This window comes from Phacochoerus africanus, chromosome 10 (genome assembly GCF_016906955.1).
Source record: "Phacochoerus africanus isolate WHEZ1 chromosome 10, ROS_Pafr_v1, whole genome shotgun sequence".
In the NCBI taxonomy this organism is placed as follows: Eukaryota; Metazoa; Chordata; class Mammalia; order Artiodactyla; family Suidae; genus Phacochoerus; species Phacochoerus africanus.
This window is the reverse complement of record NC_062553.1, coordinates 113,816,414-113,834,521: the sequence shown is the minus strand read 5'-3', so window position 1 is coordinate 113,834,521 and position 18,108 is coordinate 113,816,414. Positions and strand designations below refer to the sequence as shown.

The 18,108-nt window shown below is 41.6% G+C and overlaps 1 protein-coding gene across 7 annotated transcripts in view; it reads right to left on the bottom strand.

The window, feature by feature from the left end:
• Positions 1–17,609, bottom strand: part of LEF1 (lymphoid enhancer binding factor 1) — a 118,235-nt gene extending 100,626 nt beyond the window's left edge. For 5 of the 7 annotated variants that reach the window (XM_047799638.1, XM_047799637.1, XM_047799641.1 and 2 more), the window contains exons 1-3: positions 16,625–17,609; positions 14,131–14,197; positions 12,612–12,745 (exon numbers count right to left, since the gene is read on the bottom strand). In XM_047799638.1, the coding sequence (XP_047655594.1) occupies positions 12,612–12,745; positions 14,131–14,197; positions 16,625–16,834 (411 nt within the window). In that variant the 5' untranslated portion in view covers positions 16,835–17,609. Of the gene's footprint in view, positions 1–12,611; positions 12,746–14,130; positions 14,198–15,352; positions 16,212–16,624 lie in introns of those variants that run through there. The other 2 variants (XM_047799643.1, XM_047799642.1) reach the window with 1 other exon arrangement.
• Positions 17,610–18,108: the final 499 nt, after the last annotated feature.

Below are 18,108 nucleotides of genomic sequence, written 5' to 3'. Positions count from 1 at the left end.
TGAGGTCAAAACATTCCCAAAGGGATTCCAAGAATCACAAAGCCTTTGGCCCCATAGCTATTGATTAGTCTATTCTGTCCTTGAAGACTTGAGGACACTGGGACCCTAGAGAGAGTAAATAGGAATTCCCATAAAAACTAGACATTTATCAAAATGTGGCTGATTTTTACACTCGAGAAACAAGTATTTCCTGGGAATGTGCAAGAACACATTGGGCAGTTACATGGTTATATGCTGAATATACCAGAAGACACTTTTCAGTATTCTTAGAACTTGTTATTTAAGCTATCACTAAAGCTGAACTGTTTGCATTGTTTAATAAAATTCGAGCATAACAGATGCTTTTAATGATCAAAGCAATTTACTCATTGACTAAAGATTATTCTCAATACCTTCAGAAGGAGGAATTAGTTTACGGAAGTCGGTCCCAGCTCATAAGTCAGGGATATCAGGCTTTGAATTCAAGTTCTACCACTTACAGAACATTGAGACTACAGCAATCAAATAACCTCTCTGTGCTTCAGTCTCTTGAATGGAAAGATGGGAAGACTAGTAGCACTCACTTCACAGTGTTGTAGTGAGAAGCTAATTTTAAAAATCCATGTAAAGTGCACTTGTTAAATATTTCAAGCTAGTAATATTAATACTATTTTCTCAACATAAAAAACACAGGATAGTCCTTAAGCCAAACTCATGAATGTCTGTCCTAAAACTTCCTCATCTTTCTAAATTCATTATTTCCACTAATACTAACCCTCATCATCAGGCTAGAACTTTGCCCATCTTCTGTGCCTCTCCCCCAACCTCTGCACCCCCCTCCCTTTGCTGCATCTAACTCGTTTGCCTTTGAACGCTGGGCTCTCTTCTAGTATCATATCTACTACTACCAAAAATAACGTTAAAGATGTCTATAGTTTTATATACTACCTATTTTATACTCACAAACCCACTATAGTTTAAGATTCATTTACATCTTTCTGATGAGAAATTGATTCAACAATCACTTAGCATCTTCTTTGTGTCAGGGGCAGTGAAAACTGAAGCTGCAGACAGTGCCCTGCAGGGGAGTAAAGGCCTGGTCCAAGCATGGTACCACTACTTACTAGCTATGTGATCCTGGCAATTACCTACTTCATCTGACCAAGCACATCTGGATGTGATTTTACAGTGGTCCTTAAGCATTTCTATATCCTCTATGCCTCAGTCTTCTCATCTGAAATATGGGCACACTGGGAATATCCCAGGGTTATTGTGAGCATTAAAACTGAGTTAATATATATGTAGTGCTCGGAACAGGTCCTGGCACATACAAAGTACTCAAAACTAACAGCTAATGTCTAGTCCACGGACTATACTTAATGCTCACGAAATTTCTAAGCTCAATTTCAGGTTTGCGATTCTGTATTAGATTATATACTTTTTGAAGAATCTTCATTGAAATATAGACTGATATCTGGTATTACTGCCCAACACTAGTGTAGTTTTGAAATTTCTGCTCTCTTTATTCCACAAATATCTGTGGAATAACTTGCTCTATGCCAGGCAGTACAATAGCTTCTGGGCAATAGCGATAAATAAGACAAGCTCCCTACCCTAAAGGAACTAACTGCTAGTGAGACAGAAAGACACAAACACAACATATGGTTGTAAGATGTGGTGACAGTTATGTAGAAGATCCTGAGGAACCCACAGGAAAGAGCACTGAGTCTTAACTGATGGCAGAATCAGGAGGAGCCTCATGGAAGAGGTACCATTTAGCCTGGATCTTTAAGAACAAGACTGCTGGCAGGGAAGATGCAACAGGTCATTTCAGGGAGACCAAGCTCTAACCACCTGAAGACAGGGGTTTGGGAAAGTGCTTAGTAAGGTAGGTCTGGAAACGTAGCTGAATTGTAAGCTGCATGGTGGGGTGGTGAGGGGTAAGGCTTCAAAGGTAGATGATTCCAGATTGTAGAAAGCTTAGAAAATAATGCTCTGTACTCCATGGAGGAGGGAAACCCCTGAGGCCTGACTGGAAGTAGACACAGTGCCAGTGGTCTCCACAAGGGATAGGGCTGGACAAGGCTGAGTAGCAAGAAAGGAGTTTGGGGGCCAAAGTGCCCCACTTTGAGTCTAAATTCCACTGCTTTCTAGGATGAGACTGTGTGTGAGTCCCTTAGGATATCTGAACCTCAGTTAAATATGGAATATCTACTGGGTCGGTGTTTTTTCTAAACCTGACATTTGGTAAGAATCACTCCAGCACTTGGTTAAAAAAAAAATGCATATGCATGACCTGCTTGCAGCTTATGGTTCAGGACATTTGCAGAGGGATCTACACATGTGCCTTTTTAATAAGAACATCAGTAAACGTGGATGCAGTTGGCCCCCCTTTTACTACTAATACAAAGTACTGCATACTTTTATAAGTACAAGAGGTGGCAGTCTATGTTACAGGTGAAGAAACCAAAGTCAGAGAGTAAAGAACTGGCTGTAGCTGGTCAGCAGCAGACACTGAGATTTAGATCTTTTGATTCCAACAACAGTGCACGCAGCAGTGTCCTCGTGTGCACGCACTTATTTTACCATCCCAGTCCTTGTCCACAGTCTGATCATGGATCATGACTAAAGAGATAGATACATTCCCCTTCTCCCCTCTTTCCTCACTTGGCCAGTAAAGCAGGAACTTGCGCTCTCTTGGCAGCGGCTGCAGCCTTTGTCTCTCCCACCCCCTCATTCACTTTCCACAAGAGAGTGGCTCATCTCTGGTGACATGGAGAAGGAACTGAGCAAGGACAGGAGGACGCTTTGTTCTCTCTCTCGGAGCCAGCCTGTCCAAGTGGCATGGGTTTGTTCTCACCTCCAGTTCTATAGGAGCTAGGTTCCCTCCCACTGGTGGGAAGGCCTGTGATTTAGTGGTGTGTTACTTTTGGGGACGTTCAAGAAGTCCACAGTGGAGTCACTGCACAAGCTACATTCTCCAATCCAGCCTTGTTAATAATGAAGCTGATATTCTGCCCGCCATCTGTCTGATGTCTTGTCTATTGCTGGAATGATTCTTGATTGGAAGAAGGCATGAAAGTGATTAACCTCAAAACACCAACCACAACAAAATGTGAATGTAATCAAGTAGTACTTTTAAATACGGATGTCAAATTTTTTTAAAGGTTAAACTGCAATGTTGGATTAACCCCCAACTTTAAAAGGTGTATTGCCTTTTACTCTATAATTTCGCTTTTAACAATTTATTCCAAAGAATAGAATTTGTGCAAAAACATAGTCAGAAAATATGCATTCTATTGAAATGTTGCTTAAGCTAGAGAAAAAAGGTGACACCATCTAATACCAACAAAAGACTGATTAAATTAGGCAAGCATTAAAAAATGATGTTACAGAAGAGTAAAAAGATATCCACTGAATATTGGTGAGGAAAAGAGCAGGACAAAATGGTATATTACGTTCACATTACTATGAATATAATACATATTCATGTAAGTTTATGTATATTTCCAAATGTGCCTGGGAAGAGGGCTAAGAGGCTACATGGTGAGTTTTAAGAGTGATCATTTCTGACAGCAAGTTCTTGAGAATTCAGTGTTATTCCTTCTGCTCATCTGAGTTTTCTAGTGAACATGTATTGCTTTTTAATTCAAAGTATCATTTCCTTTTATTTTTATAAAAAATAGTTAAGCATTACTGAAAAGAAATTGCCAAAAACCCTTCAAAATAGTAATTTTTTTCTTTACATTTTAATCAACATTACGATTCATGTAATCAAGTATTTTATATTCTAAAAGGCAAATATGGTTGTTTTTAATGAAAATAAGACCTTAAACCTTAGGAAGGAAAGAGCAGTAACTCTATCAATTACTAAATTGAAGCAGGTTACTGCTCGCCTGAGCATGAGCCTGGATCTACTTTTTCATTTTTTTTTTTTTTTTTTATGGCCAAATCTGCATCATATGGAGGTTCCCAGGCTGGGGGTCTAACTGGAGCTACAGCTGCCTGCCCACACCATAGCAACGCCTGATCCGAGCCTCATCTGCAACCTACACCATAGCTCACGGCAACACCGGATCCTTAACCCACTGAGCAAGGGCAGGGATTGAACCTGCAACCTCATGGCTCCCAGTCAGATTCGTTTCCACTGCATCACGACAGGAACTCCAGAGCCTGTATCTTCAACATGGAGATTACAAAACCCAGCCACTGTTTTCATTTGTGTAAAGTGCTTAGCACAGTAGCACAGTACCTGGCACACAGTAATAAGTTTTTAAAAAAGTTAATCGTTTTCCCTTTCAAAAAATTTTCTTTAGTTTCAAACTTTTAACATGTACCCCAAAAATTAAGAAAAACTATTTCAAGCAATGTCTGGGAGACTTGATTCTTTTCCTAACCCTGCCAGCTATTTAACCAGTTAGCCCAATTGTAATAAATGGTAAACACTTTTTACTCTTGTATTGTTGGTTTTGTCTCAGAACTTACAAAAACCTAACTGTTGGAGTCTAAGACAAAGTCTCACAATTGAGATAAGATCACAGTATCTTTTTCCCTTGATCCAAGTCATCTAAACTAGTGCACCAAGATGGTGTGTGTTCATAATTATCACGAGGTATAATACATTGTGTTTAAAATTGACGGGTTCTGTACCAAGATAGCTGACTCCAGACTGAAAAATATTTAACATTCACTGAGTTTTATTGAGAGAAAAAGAAAAGTCTTTAAAGGATGAAAGGTGGAATATTCTAACGAGACAAGAAAACATTGATTTCTCCTTGCTGCCTGGCCAACATATCCCCTCGGACCTATTTTTTTTTTTTTGTTTAGGTGCCAGAAAAGCTAGAAAGATTTACATTATAAGAAAATCTGTAGAGGAAAAAAAAATAACTCGCCTGTCATCCTCTATATCCACAAGGCTCTTCAATCTCCTCTCCATATTATATTTGCAGTGGGGAGAAGAACCCTGGCTCCTAAAGGACTAAGAAAAAGTCTCCTTACCCCCATCTAAGGAGTTAAGAGTTATCTGGTGGTTTCATGCCAAATATTAGAAGGATGTGAGATTTTTAACAAATCAGAAGTTTAGAAATCCGTTCCCTCACACACCTCACTGCCTAGAAGACTGTGGTACTGAGGAGAACATCAGGTGCTCTCCTAACAACTGGGAGAGAAAAAGGAGCCCAAGAGAAGAAGGCTATCTCTGTAAAGAACACAGTCACAATTCCTAAAACTGTTATTTATGCAAATATTTTCTAAAGGTTAATGGAGAGCCTTTATCCAGCACGGTGGCATGCTAAGAACCAAAAATTTCTCCCCCTTCTCAAGAGCTTCCTGGATACAGCCAGCACTTCTTGCAGCAGAATTTCTCCCAGGTGGGGACAAGGTCACTGGCTTACACCACCTGAGACTCGTACTTTGCTCCCTTAGCTGGAAAACTGAGAGCTTTTATAGGCTTTGTGCCATCCAAATTGCACATCAATTCTGTAAGGTAGGCAAGCTGAATATTAATATGCCTCATAATAAAGGAGGAAACAAATGCTGATAAAGGCTAAATGCCTTCCCAAGGCTTTGGTAGAAAGTGATAGACTTGGGACTAGACCCCAGACCTTTTGCCATCTTACCCAGGACTTCTGTCCTCCAAAGGCTCAGCCAGTGCAAGGGACTGCCTATATCCACTTAATAAAGACTAAAAATTTTGCTCTCCACATTGCAGAAGGATTTACAATTCACAACACACAGTGGCCTAGAAAAGTCAGCACTGATGCTACCACATGTGTTTAAAAAGAACAAAGTTTTTTACTATTTCAAAATATCTCAAGTGTTACTGAAAAAAGAAATGTCTTTTCTATTTGCGAAAAAATAAAAATGAATTGAGAAGCATTTCCCATATGCTACCTAAACATAATTGAAGATGGTTTTCTTTTTATTACTATTATATTTCCATCTCGAGCACACTTCTGGAGGAGAAAAAAGTATTTCTATCATCTATTCTCCTTCAGTCAGATTTCTAGGACCTAGGTAAGAGATAAGTACTCCTCCTTATGATCAGTTTTTGAGGACCCAGCCCCATTCTCTCACTTTAGCAGTGAGCATCCTTAGCTGACTGTTTTCAGCTGTTATTTGGAGACCTAACATTTTGAATGTTAAGGAGAGACTTTGATGTCCTCATTAAAGACAATGGTCCAATGCTTTTTCACTGATGCAACAAATCGGAGAGAAAGGGAAAAAAAATACTAAGGATTATTTAGCACGCACTTTCAGATTTTGTTTTTTATATAGCATTTGGTTTAATAAAGACAAATCCTTTGGAAATATAAAAAAACACATGAAAAAATTTTAGTACATTATTTATTCAGCAATCGACTGAAGTGTCTATTCTGTACCAGGCTGACTCATAATATATAACTATCTCATAATTCATCAGTTGTCCCAGATCAACCGATCAGATGATCAATTATCATCCACAAATAGGTTTTATTGCAAAAATTTTCAGGATTAATAAATAAAAAGGATGTATAAAAATATCTCTATGTAACTTTTGCTCAGAAGCTGACAATAATAAAAGAAAATTTAAGCTACACTAAAGACACTCCTCTTTTTATATTACAGAGACTTCCCTTCATCCACCCCTCATTCAACCTTTCCCTATACTGAGTAAACTAGTAATAGGCCTCTTTTTTGAAGTGAATATAACAATAACAAATTACTTTGATCAAAACCTGATTCTGCAGAACTTTTATTATTTGTGGGTGTAGTTAGAAATAATGATGAGTAATCAAAAAGATTTTTTAGAGCCTACTTGACCCCAGTAAGCTGAAAAAATAAAAATATTTCCGGACCCCCTGCGATGCAACATCTCTGCCAGTCATATATCTCCTACAGATGAGGGAAAGAAGACAGGCAACTTAAGCTCTTGTTTGCTCTGTAATGCCTTTGCAATTTCTCCCCATACAAATTGAAGGCAGGTGAATAACATTCTTTAATGAGCTTTATACATCACCTATACATAGCAAGTGGATAATTTCAACAGGTTTAGAAGTTTAATGTGCATGGTGTGTAAATGTATTGTTTTACAGAGACTTTACAGCCTCTGATAATAGTGTGCAAACAGTCCCAGCTAGATTGGCTAGACTATCAGAATCTGGAAGTTAGCAATCCCTGTTCCCTATCTGCGCTCTGCTCAACTCCTGACTCTTGGTGCATTCAATCCCTCTCCCTTCCCATCTTTGTTGTTGGTCTCTAGTTTTTCTAGCTTTGAGCCTCTAAATCTTACAGATTGATAATTCATATACCTAAACTGACTTAAAAGCTTATGGTAGAGTTTACAGTTCCTACAGGAACTTCGTAAGGTCACAATTACTATTTAAAGAGTTATCATCAATCTAAAACATACTTTTAGAATTATTTAAATAAAGTCTACTGACTGTCTTTTCCAAATAAATAAGGACCTTCTGGGACAGTACAAAGCAATACTAAGTCTCTTGATTCCTACAGTACTAGCTTTCTACAGACTAGTTCAGTCTGACATAATCGCTTAAGTAATAACTTTAATGATAACAAGCTTTAAATGAATATTCTCTCTTTAAAAAAACCTTCAGTCCCATGACAGCAGCATCTATATAATGCTGAGTTCTACTTCTGCCTGGGAATAAAATACACGTGCTTTTCTGCTGGTCGATGGACAGTATTGGCATATTTCCTCTGTAAATTTCAAGTTTATCTTTAAATCAAAGGGAAACCAGTTTTTATAAAATTTCAATCATGCCTATTATACATAAGTGAGGAACGAAAGGAGTCAGAGGGGAATGGAATGATCTGATTGCTTTAAAAATGTCAGTCACTGAACCAAATCCAGTTCTGCCTAAAGAACTAACAGGATTCGTTAAAAACAAAATATGACTCCAAAGCTGCCAAATTTTCTCAGTTGATCTTACGGAAGAACACTTGTGAGGTAACAAGTTCAAGTCCAGATAGACCCATTTGTGAGACCCTTACTCTGTCCTGTTAAAATTACACCAGTATCTGCAAAATAGAAATGGGTCAAAATAATGGGGCTGATGAGAACAGGTCCAGGACCTGTAGGTGGTGAGGAGTACTTCAAAGAGCAAGATTTTCTGCAGAAAAGACAGTGGGCTTGATTCAGTGAAACTGGCTTGTTCTGTGTCTTCATGAATGAACAAGAAATTTCTAGGGTCATTTTGAAAAAAACCTGTCTGAATAAGGAAGATGCCTCTGCCATACCAGGCATGTGAATGTGCTATCAGCTCCTCCAGGCTCCTGGGACACCTGAAATTCAGTGTCATTTGGTCACAGGATATTGAAAGTATATGAAGGGAGGATGGCAATCGCTCCCAGTTATTCTGATTATGGTCCATTATCAACTTTGTAGCAGTAAAATCAAGATGAATCAAATGGAAGAGTTTGAGGCACTGAGGAACTTTCCCACACATTCTCTGGACATCTATTATCAGATCTGAGATAGACTATACTTTCTGAACTTCTCCTGTACCTGAAGAGGAAATTTTAATATAGTTAGATTCAAAAGGTATACAACTTACTAGATTATAAAAAATTTTAAATAATTTATCAGTAAGTCAAATGATGTAGCTCCTTGAACTGAAGACACAAGAAATTTTGTCCAAAAGATAAGCCATACTCTCCCTAAACCCTTGAAAATTGATAAGCTATAGTCTCCCTATTATTATTTTTATGATTATTTTCAAAGCTATGCAGCAGTGTGATGGACAGCAGGGTAAGTGTAAGCTTATGGATTAGATTTGTCCACCTAGTTCTTTAATTCTCAATGTAAGCGAATATAAACATGGGTGGGGGAGCTTAAAACAAAGTTGTAATAGGTATAATTCTGTTCAGTAGATATCAAAACGTTGATTCTCTTCAGGTAAAAACCACACAACAGAACTGAGTTGCTCAAAATAATGAAAAAATAACCCCTGAAACATTTTAATAGAATGGTCTACCAAAAGAAAAGGAAGGAAGATGAAATTCTAACACAAACATCCTCCTTTCCCACCTAAAAATCCATCCTCAAAAAGATCACAAAGAAACAAACAATGCAGCCAGCAGCATTAACCAGGTGTTACTGAGGTTGGTACGACTGGCCTGCAACGTTTGCTGTTGCTTCCTGCGCTACGTCTGCTGCTTTTCCCTCCCCAGCAGCTGAGGAGAAATGAGATGTTTCTCTTCAGAGGTGTTAAACATTTGGGCTTCATGAGGAACAAATGGAAGTTTGACACCTAAGATGAATAACCACAGTGCATGAGGCCAATGAGAACTTTCACTACGCAAAGCCAGCCAAGCTCACTGTCACAAGGTACTCAGGACACCAGTGCCAGGACCCAGCACAGGAGGCAACAAACTATTTTTTTTCCTTTTAATACTTTACCATTGGCCTCCAAGGATTTTCATAAATAAGATTCAGAGAAAGTCTTGGGAGTATGTTTTTAATAAACTCTCCAGAGCCCCTGCTCTGAAATATTTAACAGGCTTTTGCATCTTCTGCTCATTCTCATTGAAGACGACCAACTCAAGCTAAGGTTTACTGCACTTTAAGAACTCACACTGACACCAATGTGTGAATATCATAGGTGCTTTCTTGTTAGGTCCAGTTTAAATGAACTAATAAGGATTATCTAAAAGTTTATGAGACGCTGATTTGTAAGATTTCTGGTACAGACACACTTCTAAGAATTTCAGTTCTGTATGGATGTCATTAGCCAATTAAAATTTCCCTTCGGTTGGGGGAAAAAAAAAAAACAACCTGACTGGCACAGGTGGTTCTCCTGTGTAGATAATACTATATTTAGGTCATAGGTAAAAGCTGTGCAAGCATGTGTATGTTGGTGTTTGTCTAAAAAAGAGCAAACCCATAGCATTGTTTAAATGAGCTACTAGCAGAAATCTGTGTGCATGCCAGCTGGCTGTAATTGGTTTTCTCTGGATTATCTGCAGTTACACATAGAGGATTCTGTGTGGGGAAAGGGTGGTCAGGGCCCTACACCAAATGTTTTTCTTATCCTAACACCTGAGGGCAGCAGATACAGTAAACAAGCAGTTGTTTGTAATGCGAATCTAAGTAACAGGCTGCCTTGGGACTGTTCCCACCCTAAACCCAAACCCAAATGGTTACCCTGCTCCTGACACCCTAGATGCAAACCTACCACTGTGGATGTCAGTTACACACACACTCAGTCTGGCTAAAGACAGAGCTAAAGAGCAAGAGGCAGAAGTGTGGTTAGGGGTGAAGAGGAGGGGCTGCCTTCCTGTTAAAGTGTTTTAGGTCTCAGACACATTAAAAACAGCTGTTAGGTATTAAAAACCAAAGATTGCAACTCACTTTGGTCAGACCCTAAAAGAAGAAATTGAAAATAGTCTTGTGGTTAAAACTGAGAAGCTTCTGGAATTTTGCAAACTGCAGAATATCACAAGAAAAGCTGCCTAAAATAAATGTGCTCCGAAATATAATAAAGCAAAACAGCAGATAACAGGGTAAGGTAACTGCTTCCTGACCACACCCCTTTCCTCTACTCTACACCCACCAACATCTATTCTGGCCACAAATCTTCCCTAAACAATGAATGTTTAATTCGCTGACCTCGAAATTTTGATACATACATTAATATATACTTTCCATTCTATCAATTAAAAATGATTGGGGGGAGCAGGGGAGAGAAAAAGCTAGAGAGACCTAAGGCAGAAAATGCTAGCTTAAGGAAGAAGAGAAGCTCAATTTCCCATATCCTTAGGGATAATTTATAGGTTTTTATTATACGACTTATCAAAAGTTACTATTTTGAAGAGAGAAGTGGCTCAACTTAAAAATGAATTCTACAAATACTTACTAATAAGCATTAACCATGTGCAATGCCAAAAAGTATATGGTCATTTAGTGGCTATTGTCTATTGTTACTAAATCAGAGACTGTAATTTGATTTGTCATAAAGATTATTTATTCTAAAATGCCTTTAGCAGAAATCTTCAGTTGTTCCTTATGTAAAACAGTCTTCTTCCGTTTCACCTCCAAACCACCACCAAAACAAAAACAGCCCAACTTAAAAATATCTGCTATATATGCATATTTATTAATTCAACAGCTATAAAGTCTCCTACAAATTTTAAACTCAGAAGCATTTATTTGGGTGGCCTCTAAATAATAAAACTGTATTTGCTTTTATTAGTTCATTCACTTTTTAGGTAAGAGATTCATATGCACTACGTAGACATTTCTATCATTAAATATTTGAAAAGCCTTTTAAAATAAAATAGGAAATTGCTATCTCCCATAACCACCACAAGATTTCCAAGATCTCCATTTTAACTGCTAAACAAAAATTAGAAAAATCTCATTTCCTACTTAAAAGGTCAATTATCTTTTAAAATTTGTGAGGAAAAAGTATCACTTCCAAATCACAGTGCCCACATAAAGTGGTTCTATTTCACAGACCTATCACTTCAACAGCTGAGGGCCACAGATAATCAAGATCATCAAAATACTCCTGGTGATGACTGATTAGGAGTGATTCTTCTCTGCTACTCTAGTGTCTTATTGCTCCCAGGTTCTGTTCACTGAGGTATTAACAACGGTACTCGCCCCAGGTGTCTGTTACTGATTTTTTTCACTTGGTGGAAGCACTGGGCTAATAAGGCAAAGATTACAGATTCCATTTTATGATCTGAGATTTGACTCACAGGAGGGCCAGGGAGACAGAAACTCTCATCCCCAAGACCCAAACATACATGTTTTTCATTGGGGTTTAGGTGTAGAGCAGAGTGAGGCCAGAAAGATGCATCAGGAAAAACCCATGGCTACCTCCAAAGAGATGATTCTCAGGGAGAATCCATCACCAGCACATTTCACGTTCACATACTAAAGAAGTTAACCTTTAGATGTTTTCTTTCTATAAGTGAGGTTTCCATTTCCCAGCAAAAGAGAACTATCAACAAATAATTTGCCTAAAATCTTCACAGTGTTATTTGCAATAATGCATAACGCAGTTACAATGCCACTGCATTTTTAGAACTTAAAAGATAACTGAACCCCGAAATAAAAAGTTTTCATTAGAGTTATCTTCAAATGATACTTCCTTAACAATTGACAATAAAGTAGAAATAACTCATTCCCCTCCACCTCCAAACCAATCGTAAAGAAACAAGCTAATACAATAAAATGAGTCTGTTTTAAAAGCTGAAGTAATATTTCCAATGTTCAGCTCCAAATGAGCCAAAGAAGTTCTAATTCTAGATAGCTTATGGGCAGTGAAAGCCATACAGCGCTTCGTTAATTGAAAGATTAAATCAGATTTCTCTCATCAGAGTAGAAAGCACAATACACATATAATCATGAATTTGCTGATTTAAATTCACTTGATTTCATGATAGCTCATGATCTGTTTTTTAGTAATCCTAACTCAGTAAGCCAAACGCTAAAATTCCAAGTGCAAAACATTAAAGGTAGCACTATTTTAAGGCAGTCATTCCTCATAGCAGGTCTTATTTAGCAACAACTGGTCATATATAATGAAAATATCTCCAATGTGTTTAAAAAAACAAACATTTTGCCAAAACACAAATTAATTTGCACTTCTGAAAATAATTTGCAACATCAGCATGTTACTCACTGTTCTCGGGATGGGTGGAGAAAGAGATCCATTTGACATGTATGGGTCATTATTCATATTTGGCATCATTATGTATCCGGAATAGCTCGAGTAAGAGGGCCCCTTGTTGTAGAGGCCTCCATCTGGATGCTTTCCTGAGAGAATGCAAAGAACAATCAATGATGCTTTGGTTTTTTTACCACTGTATTTTTCACTGGAAAAGTTAATAGTTCTACAACAAATCAGATCTTACATAAAAGATTCATTTACAAAATACTGTAACTGGATTATGATGATCTATTTTAGATTGACAGTATTTATTCTCTTAAATGGCTTAGCAGTGAACCAGATGTTTTAAAAACATGTGGTTCAATTTACTTCCACTACTGACTGGTGTTTTTACAAAAATAAGTGTTACCCATCTAACTTAATTTAGATGTTCTAATACTAACAAACTGGCCTAAGAAATACAGACAGAGGAAAGGCACACAAAGCTATAATATAAATATATTAGGCCATTCTGGTATACACATACATATACATTAATGCACAAAGTTTACCTTCCAGACAAACTAAAAAATTCTACCTGTGCTTCTAGACTTCTAGATAATTTCTAGATTTTACTGAGGGAGCAACAACCCAAATTAAGTCCAGGAGACTTAATTTTACGTGCTATACTAACATCACTCTGCCAAAGAAATTTGTGTGTTCAGTGCATACATTTCTTCTCTTTAATCTATTTAACTACTTTGTAGCTCAGAAGGAAGCCTGATATTATAGTTCCCTTCTTCCCCTGGCTGACATATTGTATGTGTGAACACTTCATTCTGTTCAGGCCAATTGTAAGTAATTAAGGAGAACAGAAATGCAGAGAGTTCAACATGGGAACCCTACAGATTCTTTTAAAGTCAGAGGAGTTCTCCTTAAATCTTAAAAAATATGCATAATTTTTCTGATTCTTATCAGAAACAGGGAGAAAGTCTGACTCTCATGTTCCATATGCATAGTTCCCAATTTTAATGAAGTTTTATATTTTTACAAGTTAGATTCTTCTTTACTGAGCCATCTTTAGTCTGGACGTACAGTGCCTGCCTTCTCACCATAACAAAACCCAGCAATTTTACAAATGAAAGTCCATTTGAAACTATTCTTGTTGGAAAATAAACTGGTAGAGACTGTCACTCTTTATATAACCATGCAGGAAAAAATACTAAAGATCTACCACAATTAGAACTTTAGGTAAAATGAGGAAAAGAAAAAAACGTATTATAGACATTTTGTTTCCACAAGGAATCTGGAAGCCAACTGAAATCCAAAGACCCCTAACTCATTCAAAGACAGTTTAAAAATTATGTATGTATACATTAGAGATAAGCAGTTAAGTTTCCTGGGTTTTCTTTCCCATTTTGTAAAAATAGCAGGCAGTCTTATCACATCTCATCCAGGTTTCTCGGATGCAAATAAAAACAGCAAAGCATACCTATATTCACAAATTGGCACATGTTAAACAGTAACATTGGGAGTGGTATTACTGTCTTACCGTCATCAGGGTGTTCTCTGGCCTTGTCATGGTAGGACTCCTGAGAGCTCTGTGCTTGTCTGGCCACCTAACAGCATGAATCCCCACCCACAAAAGAAAGAAAATCACCTTAGAGTTTGTGACAAAAGTGCTATGTGTATCCACTGGTAACTTGAGGAGGAGGAGGATTAGGTGCAACTCAATCTACTTATTCTATTAATCTATGAGGATAGGCTAGGGCTGACTACTGAGAAATCTTTTTTTCAGCATACATTTTTGAGAATTATCTGCCCAGGACTGGAAAGCATAAAGACAATAATAACAAAAACAAATTTGGGAACAATTCATATGCTATTCTGGCTGCTATTTGCTAAAACACATCAAGGCTACTTGGATGCCTAAATATGATAGGAATTTGAGTTAACGGGGTTGGTCGTTTTGATAGCTTCTTCAACCACTGTTTACTTCAATCAGATCTGATTAAAGGAGGGCTGAAATATCACTTTGCAACTGAAAATGACATTTTAAATAAAAACAAGCCCACCACTCACAAAAGGGGGTTTTAGGCAACTGTCCCAAACTGGTTGCAGCAGGAGCTCCACCCCTTATAACCTACCATGGCTGGTTGAGTGCAAGCTTACAAGAGAAAAGTGAACTATTTTGTGGTTAAAGGGAGGAAAATTTGAGAGTAAGGCTACAGACACGTAAAAGGCAGCCCAGTTAATATCAGCTCTGTAACCACCATCCACCCAGCCTCAACCACGTGCAAATCAGTGGTATTACCCTTTCACCATTTTTCTTGGGTCTGCCCCATGCCCACTCACCACCAGCAAAGATGAACAGAGCCCTAGTACCTAGGGGTTCTGGGCTTCAAATGCAGTGCCCTTCTCCCCAATGCAGACACAGGTAGACGATGTGAAGCGGGTGGCGAATTTATTTATAGCAAAAGGACGGACAAACAAAATGAGAAGAAATTTTAACAGGCCACTCTACAAATATGAGTTTGGCCTCGAGTGTTGTGGATGTTATTTGGTTCTTTAACACGTGTCCTCCTGGTGACCTCCCCCCAATGAACACACAATCACAAATCTTTTAAGTAGATTTGGGGGCATCGTCTCCGCTGCCACGGCCCCCCTCGCTCCCTCCCGCGCAATTGGCACGTTGGGATGAAAGATTTAGGGGACAGAACATCCCTACGTTCTCTTTAGAACCCAGGCCCCCGACTTCCAAAATGCGTACTCACCCCTGCCATTGGGATAAAGAAGGTAACTCAGAGGTGTTCTTAAACTTGCTGTTTAAAACCCAAAATGTCCCCGCCCCCAAAACCTCACACGCCTTCTTTTTGGGGGCAGAAGGATGCCATTTAAGGAAAAAGGATATACCCTCCGAATTTCTTTGGAGGGAAAAAGCGTTGGTGAAATCTTCTGAATGTCAGGACTTTTCTACCGGATTTCCTCCAAAGCGTTTCCCAGTTGTTGAACAAGGGTGGCCAGTGCAGTGTCGGGTATCAAGGTCCATCCGCTCTCCCGCTCCCCCACCCCCAAAGCTCTCAGCTCGGCCTGAAATAGCCCTTCCGCGAGGTCCAGCTCTCGGCTTTCTCTCGCCAGCACCCACGTGTCTCTATTTACTCTACTCGGGTTACCAACGCTATCGCCCGCAGCGGGCCAGAGATCTGATAACGTGCTTTCCACTCTCCCCTGAGTGGGTGCCCTGGCTTCCGCCGCATCTCGACTCTGGCTCGCCTTTCTTTTGCATAGATTTAAGGCCTGATCCGGGCCCAAACTAACCCCCAATATAAGCTTTTTTTTTTCTTTCAATTCTTTAAGTGGCTGTGCGTGGAGAAAACTAGCGCTGCGGACCTTACTGCGAGTGCCCCCGCCCTGGGCTGGTTCCGCTCGGCGCGCCCACGGCTCCCCACAGCCAGCCCCGGCACTGGGACTCCGGCGGCGGCAAGGACCGGGTCCCGCACCGCCCCCGCCGCGCGCCCCGCTGGGCGCGAGCCTGGCTCCGCGGCGGTTGGGATGGCCCCGCCTGTCCTCGGCCCACGCCCGCCTCCCCTTCCTTTCTGCCTGTGGCTCTGCTCGTTTCTACCTAAGCTTTTGGTGGTTTAACGCACTTTTGCAGAGACATCTATCGAGAGAGCGGGTGCACTTTGTTTTCCGTCCTACGGAAGAACTTCTCAGTAGTGCTGTTCAGACATCCTCGCTTTAATGCATCGCACATTCTCAACCCCACGAAAACGTCTGAAGGCGAAACGTTATGGGTTAAGGGCCGCAAGCCAACAGTTTAGTCACAGAACCCCAAAACGGATCCATTTTGAATGTTTCCCTGCATCCCCCTCCACCTCACACACGCACAAACGAAGAACATTGACCAAAGTAGCCCAGCCCCTCACCCCATCCCACCTCGGCCCCAGGAGACCTGCTGGGGACCCACCAGCTGGGGCTGTCCAGAGCCTTCCCTCCCTGCTCTTCCCCCGGACCCGCCACGCCGCTCTGGGCAGCGGCCCGCTCACCTCGTGTCCGTTGCTCGCCGGGATGATTTCGGACTCGTTAACCAAGGAGGACTTGATGTCGGCTAAGTCACCTTCCTCTTCAGGGTGACTGATCTCAGCGAAAATCTTCTCTTTCTGGGGATCGCCCTCGTCCTTGAAGGGGATCATCTCGTCCGTGGCGCAGAGTTCCGGGTCCCCCCCGCCGCCGCCTGCCCCGGAGAGTTGGGGCATCCCGACCACTCTGTAATCTCCGCTCCGCTGGGGGAGCACCCCAGGCGACAGCAGAAGAGAGAAAGGGTAAAGGAAAGGTGGGGGAGGAAAAGGAGAATTGGAAGGGTGTGTGAGGGACGACAGCAGGCGGAAGCCGGGCTGGCGAGCGCAGGGCTGGCGGCCGGCAGCCTGAGCAACTGCAGAGGTGTCCGCGTCCCGGCGGCCGCCCGCGTCTTCCCACTCGGCCGAGACCCACGCCGGCACCCGTCCGCGAGGCCGAAGGACACAGGACTGCGAGGGCCGCCGCTGCCGGCGCCTCTGGGGGCGTCTGCGCCGTGCAGCGTGGCGCACGCTAGGCTAGACTGCCCGGGCGGCCACCCGACGCCCCCAGCGTCTCCCGGGTCGTAGGAGGTTCGAGTCTCCGGAGTGCAGAGGAGGGTCCGCCGGCGCGTCTCTACGCAAATCTCTCCACCTCAGCTCCCCCGGAGGCCGATCTGGGAGTTTGTTTCCCGGAAAAATAAGGGACTCGGGCAAAACGGCTCCGTTTGCCCCAGTAGAGACGGTGCAAGGAGAATCAGAAGATAATGAATGTCCACTTCCTGGAGAGCAAAAAAAAAAAAAAAAAAAAAAAAAAAAGCCACCAGGGTTGGAGATGTCCGTTTTAGAGCTTCTTGTTTCCTTCCCTTTCGCTTCGGTTTTCCTTCTCCAGGCGAATTTAATCTGCCGGAGGAGAAGGTGGGGGCGGAGGAGGAGGGGAAGAAAAGGAAAAGAAGTTTGCCAAGAATAAAGTTTGTGCGGGCAAGCTCAGGGAGTCGGCAGTGGAGGGCACGGCTGGGTCTCGGGGAGTCACAGCAGGCACCGCGGACCCAAAAGCTTCTGCCCGGAGCTGGAGCCGAAACACACACAGCCCGACCCCTCTTTGTTCCCGGCTCGAGTTTCTCAGTCTGGCTCGCTCGCTGGCTCGCTGCTCTCCACGCCTCCGCCCGGCCGCTTGTCAAAGCAAAGAGCTGCAACCCTAGGGTTCGCCCGGCCCGGGGGAGGGGGACGCCCGGAGCTTGGCGGCTTGCGGGGCTACGGGCGCGTCCTGGCTCTTCGGCCTGAGAGCGCGCAGCCTGATCCCTCCTCCGCGCCCGGCCCCGCAGGTGAGCGGCTGCGCCTCCCCACCGCTTCTCCTCCTCCCGCGCCTCGCCGGCGCTGAAAAGCTACCCACTTGCGTCGCTTCTCCTCCCCTTCCCCTCCCCCGCCTCCAGCTTTCCTTGGCTGCCCGCTGGGAGGGAGGAGGGGGACGGCGAGAA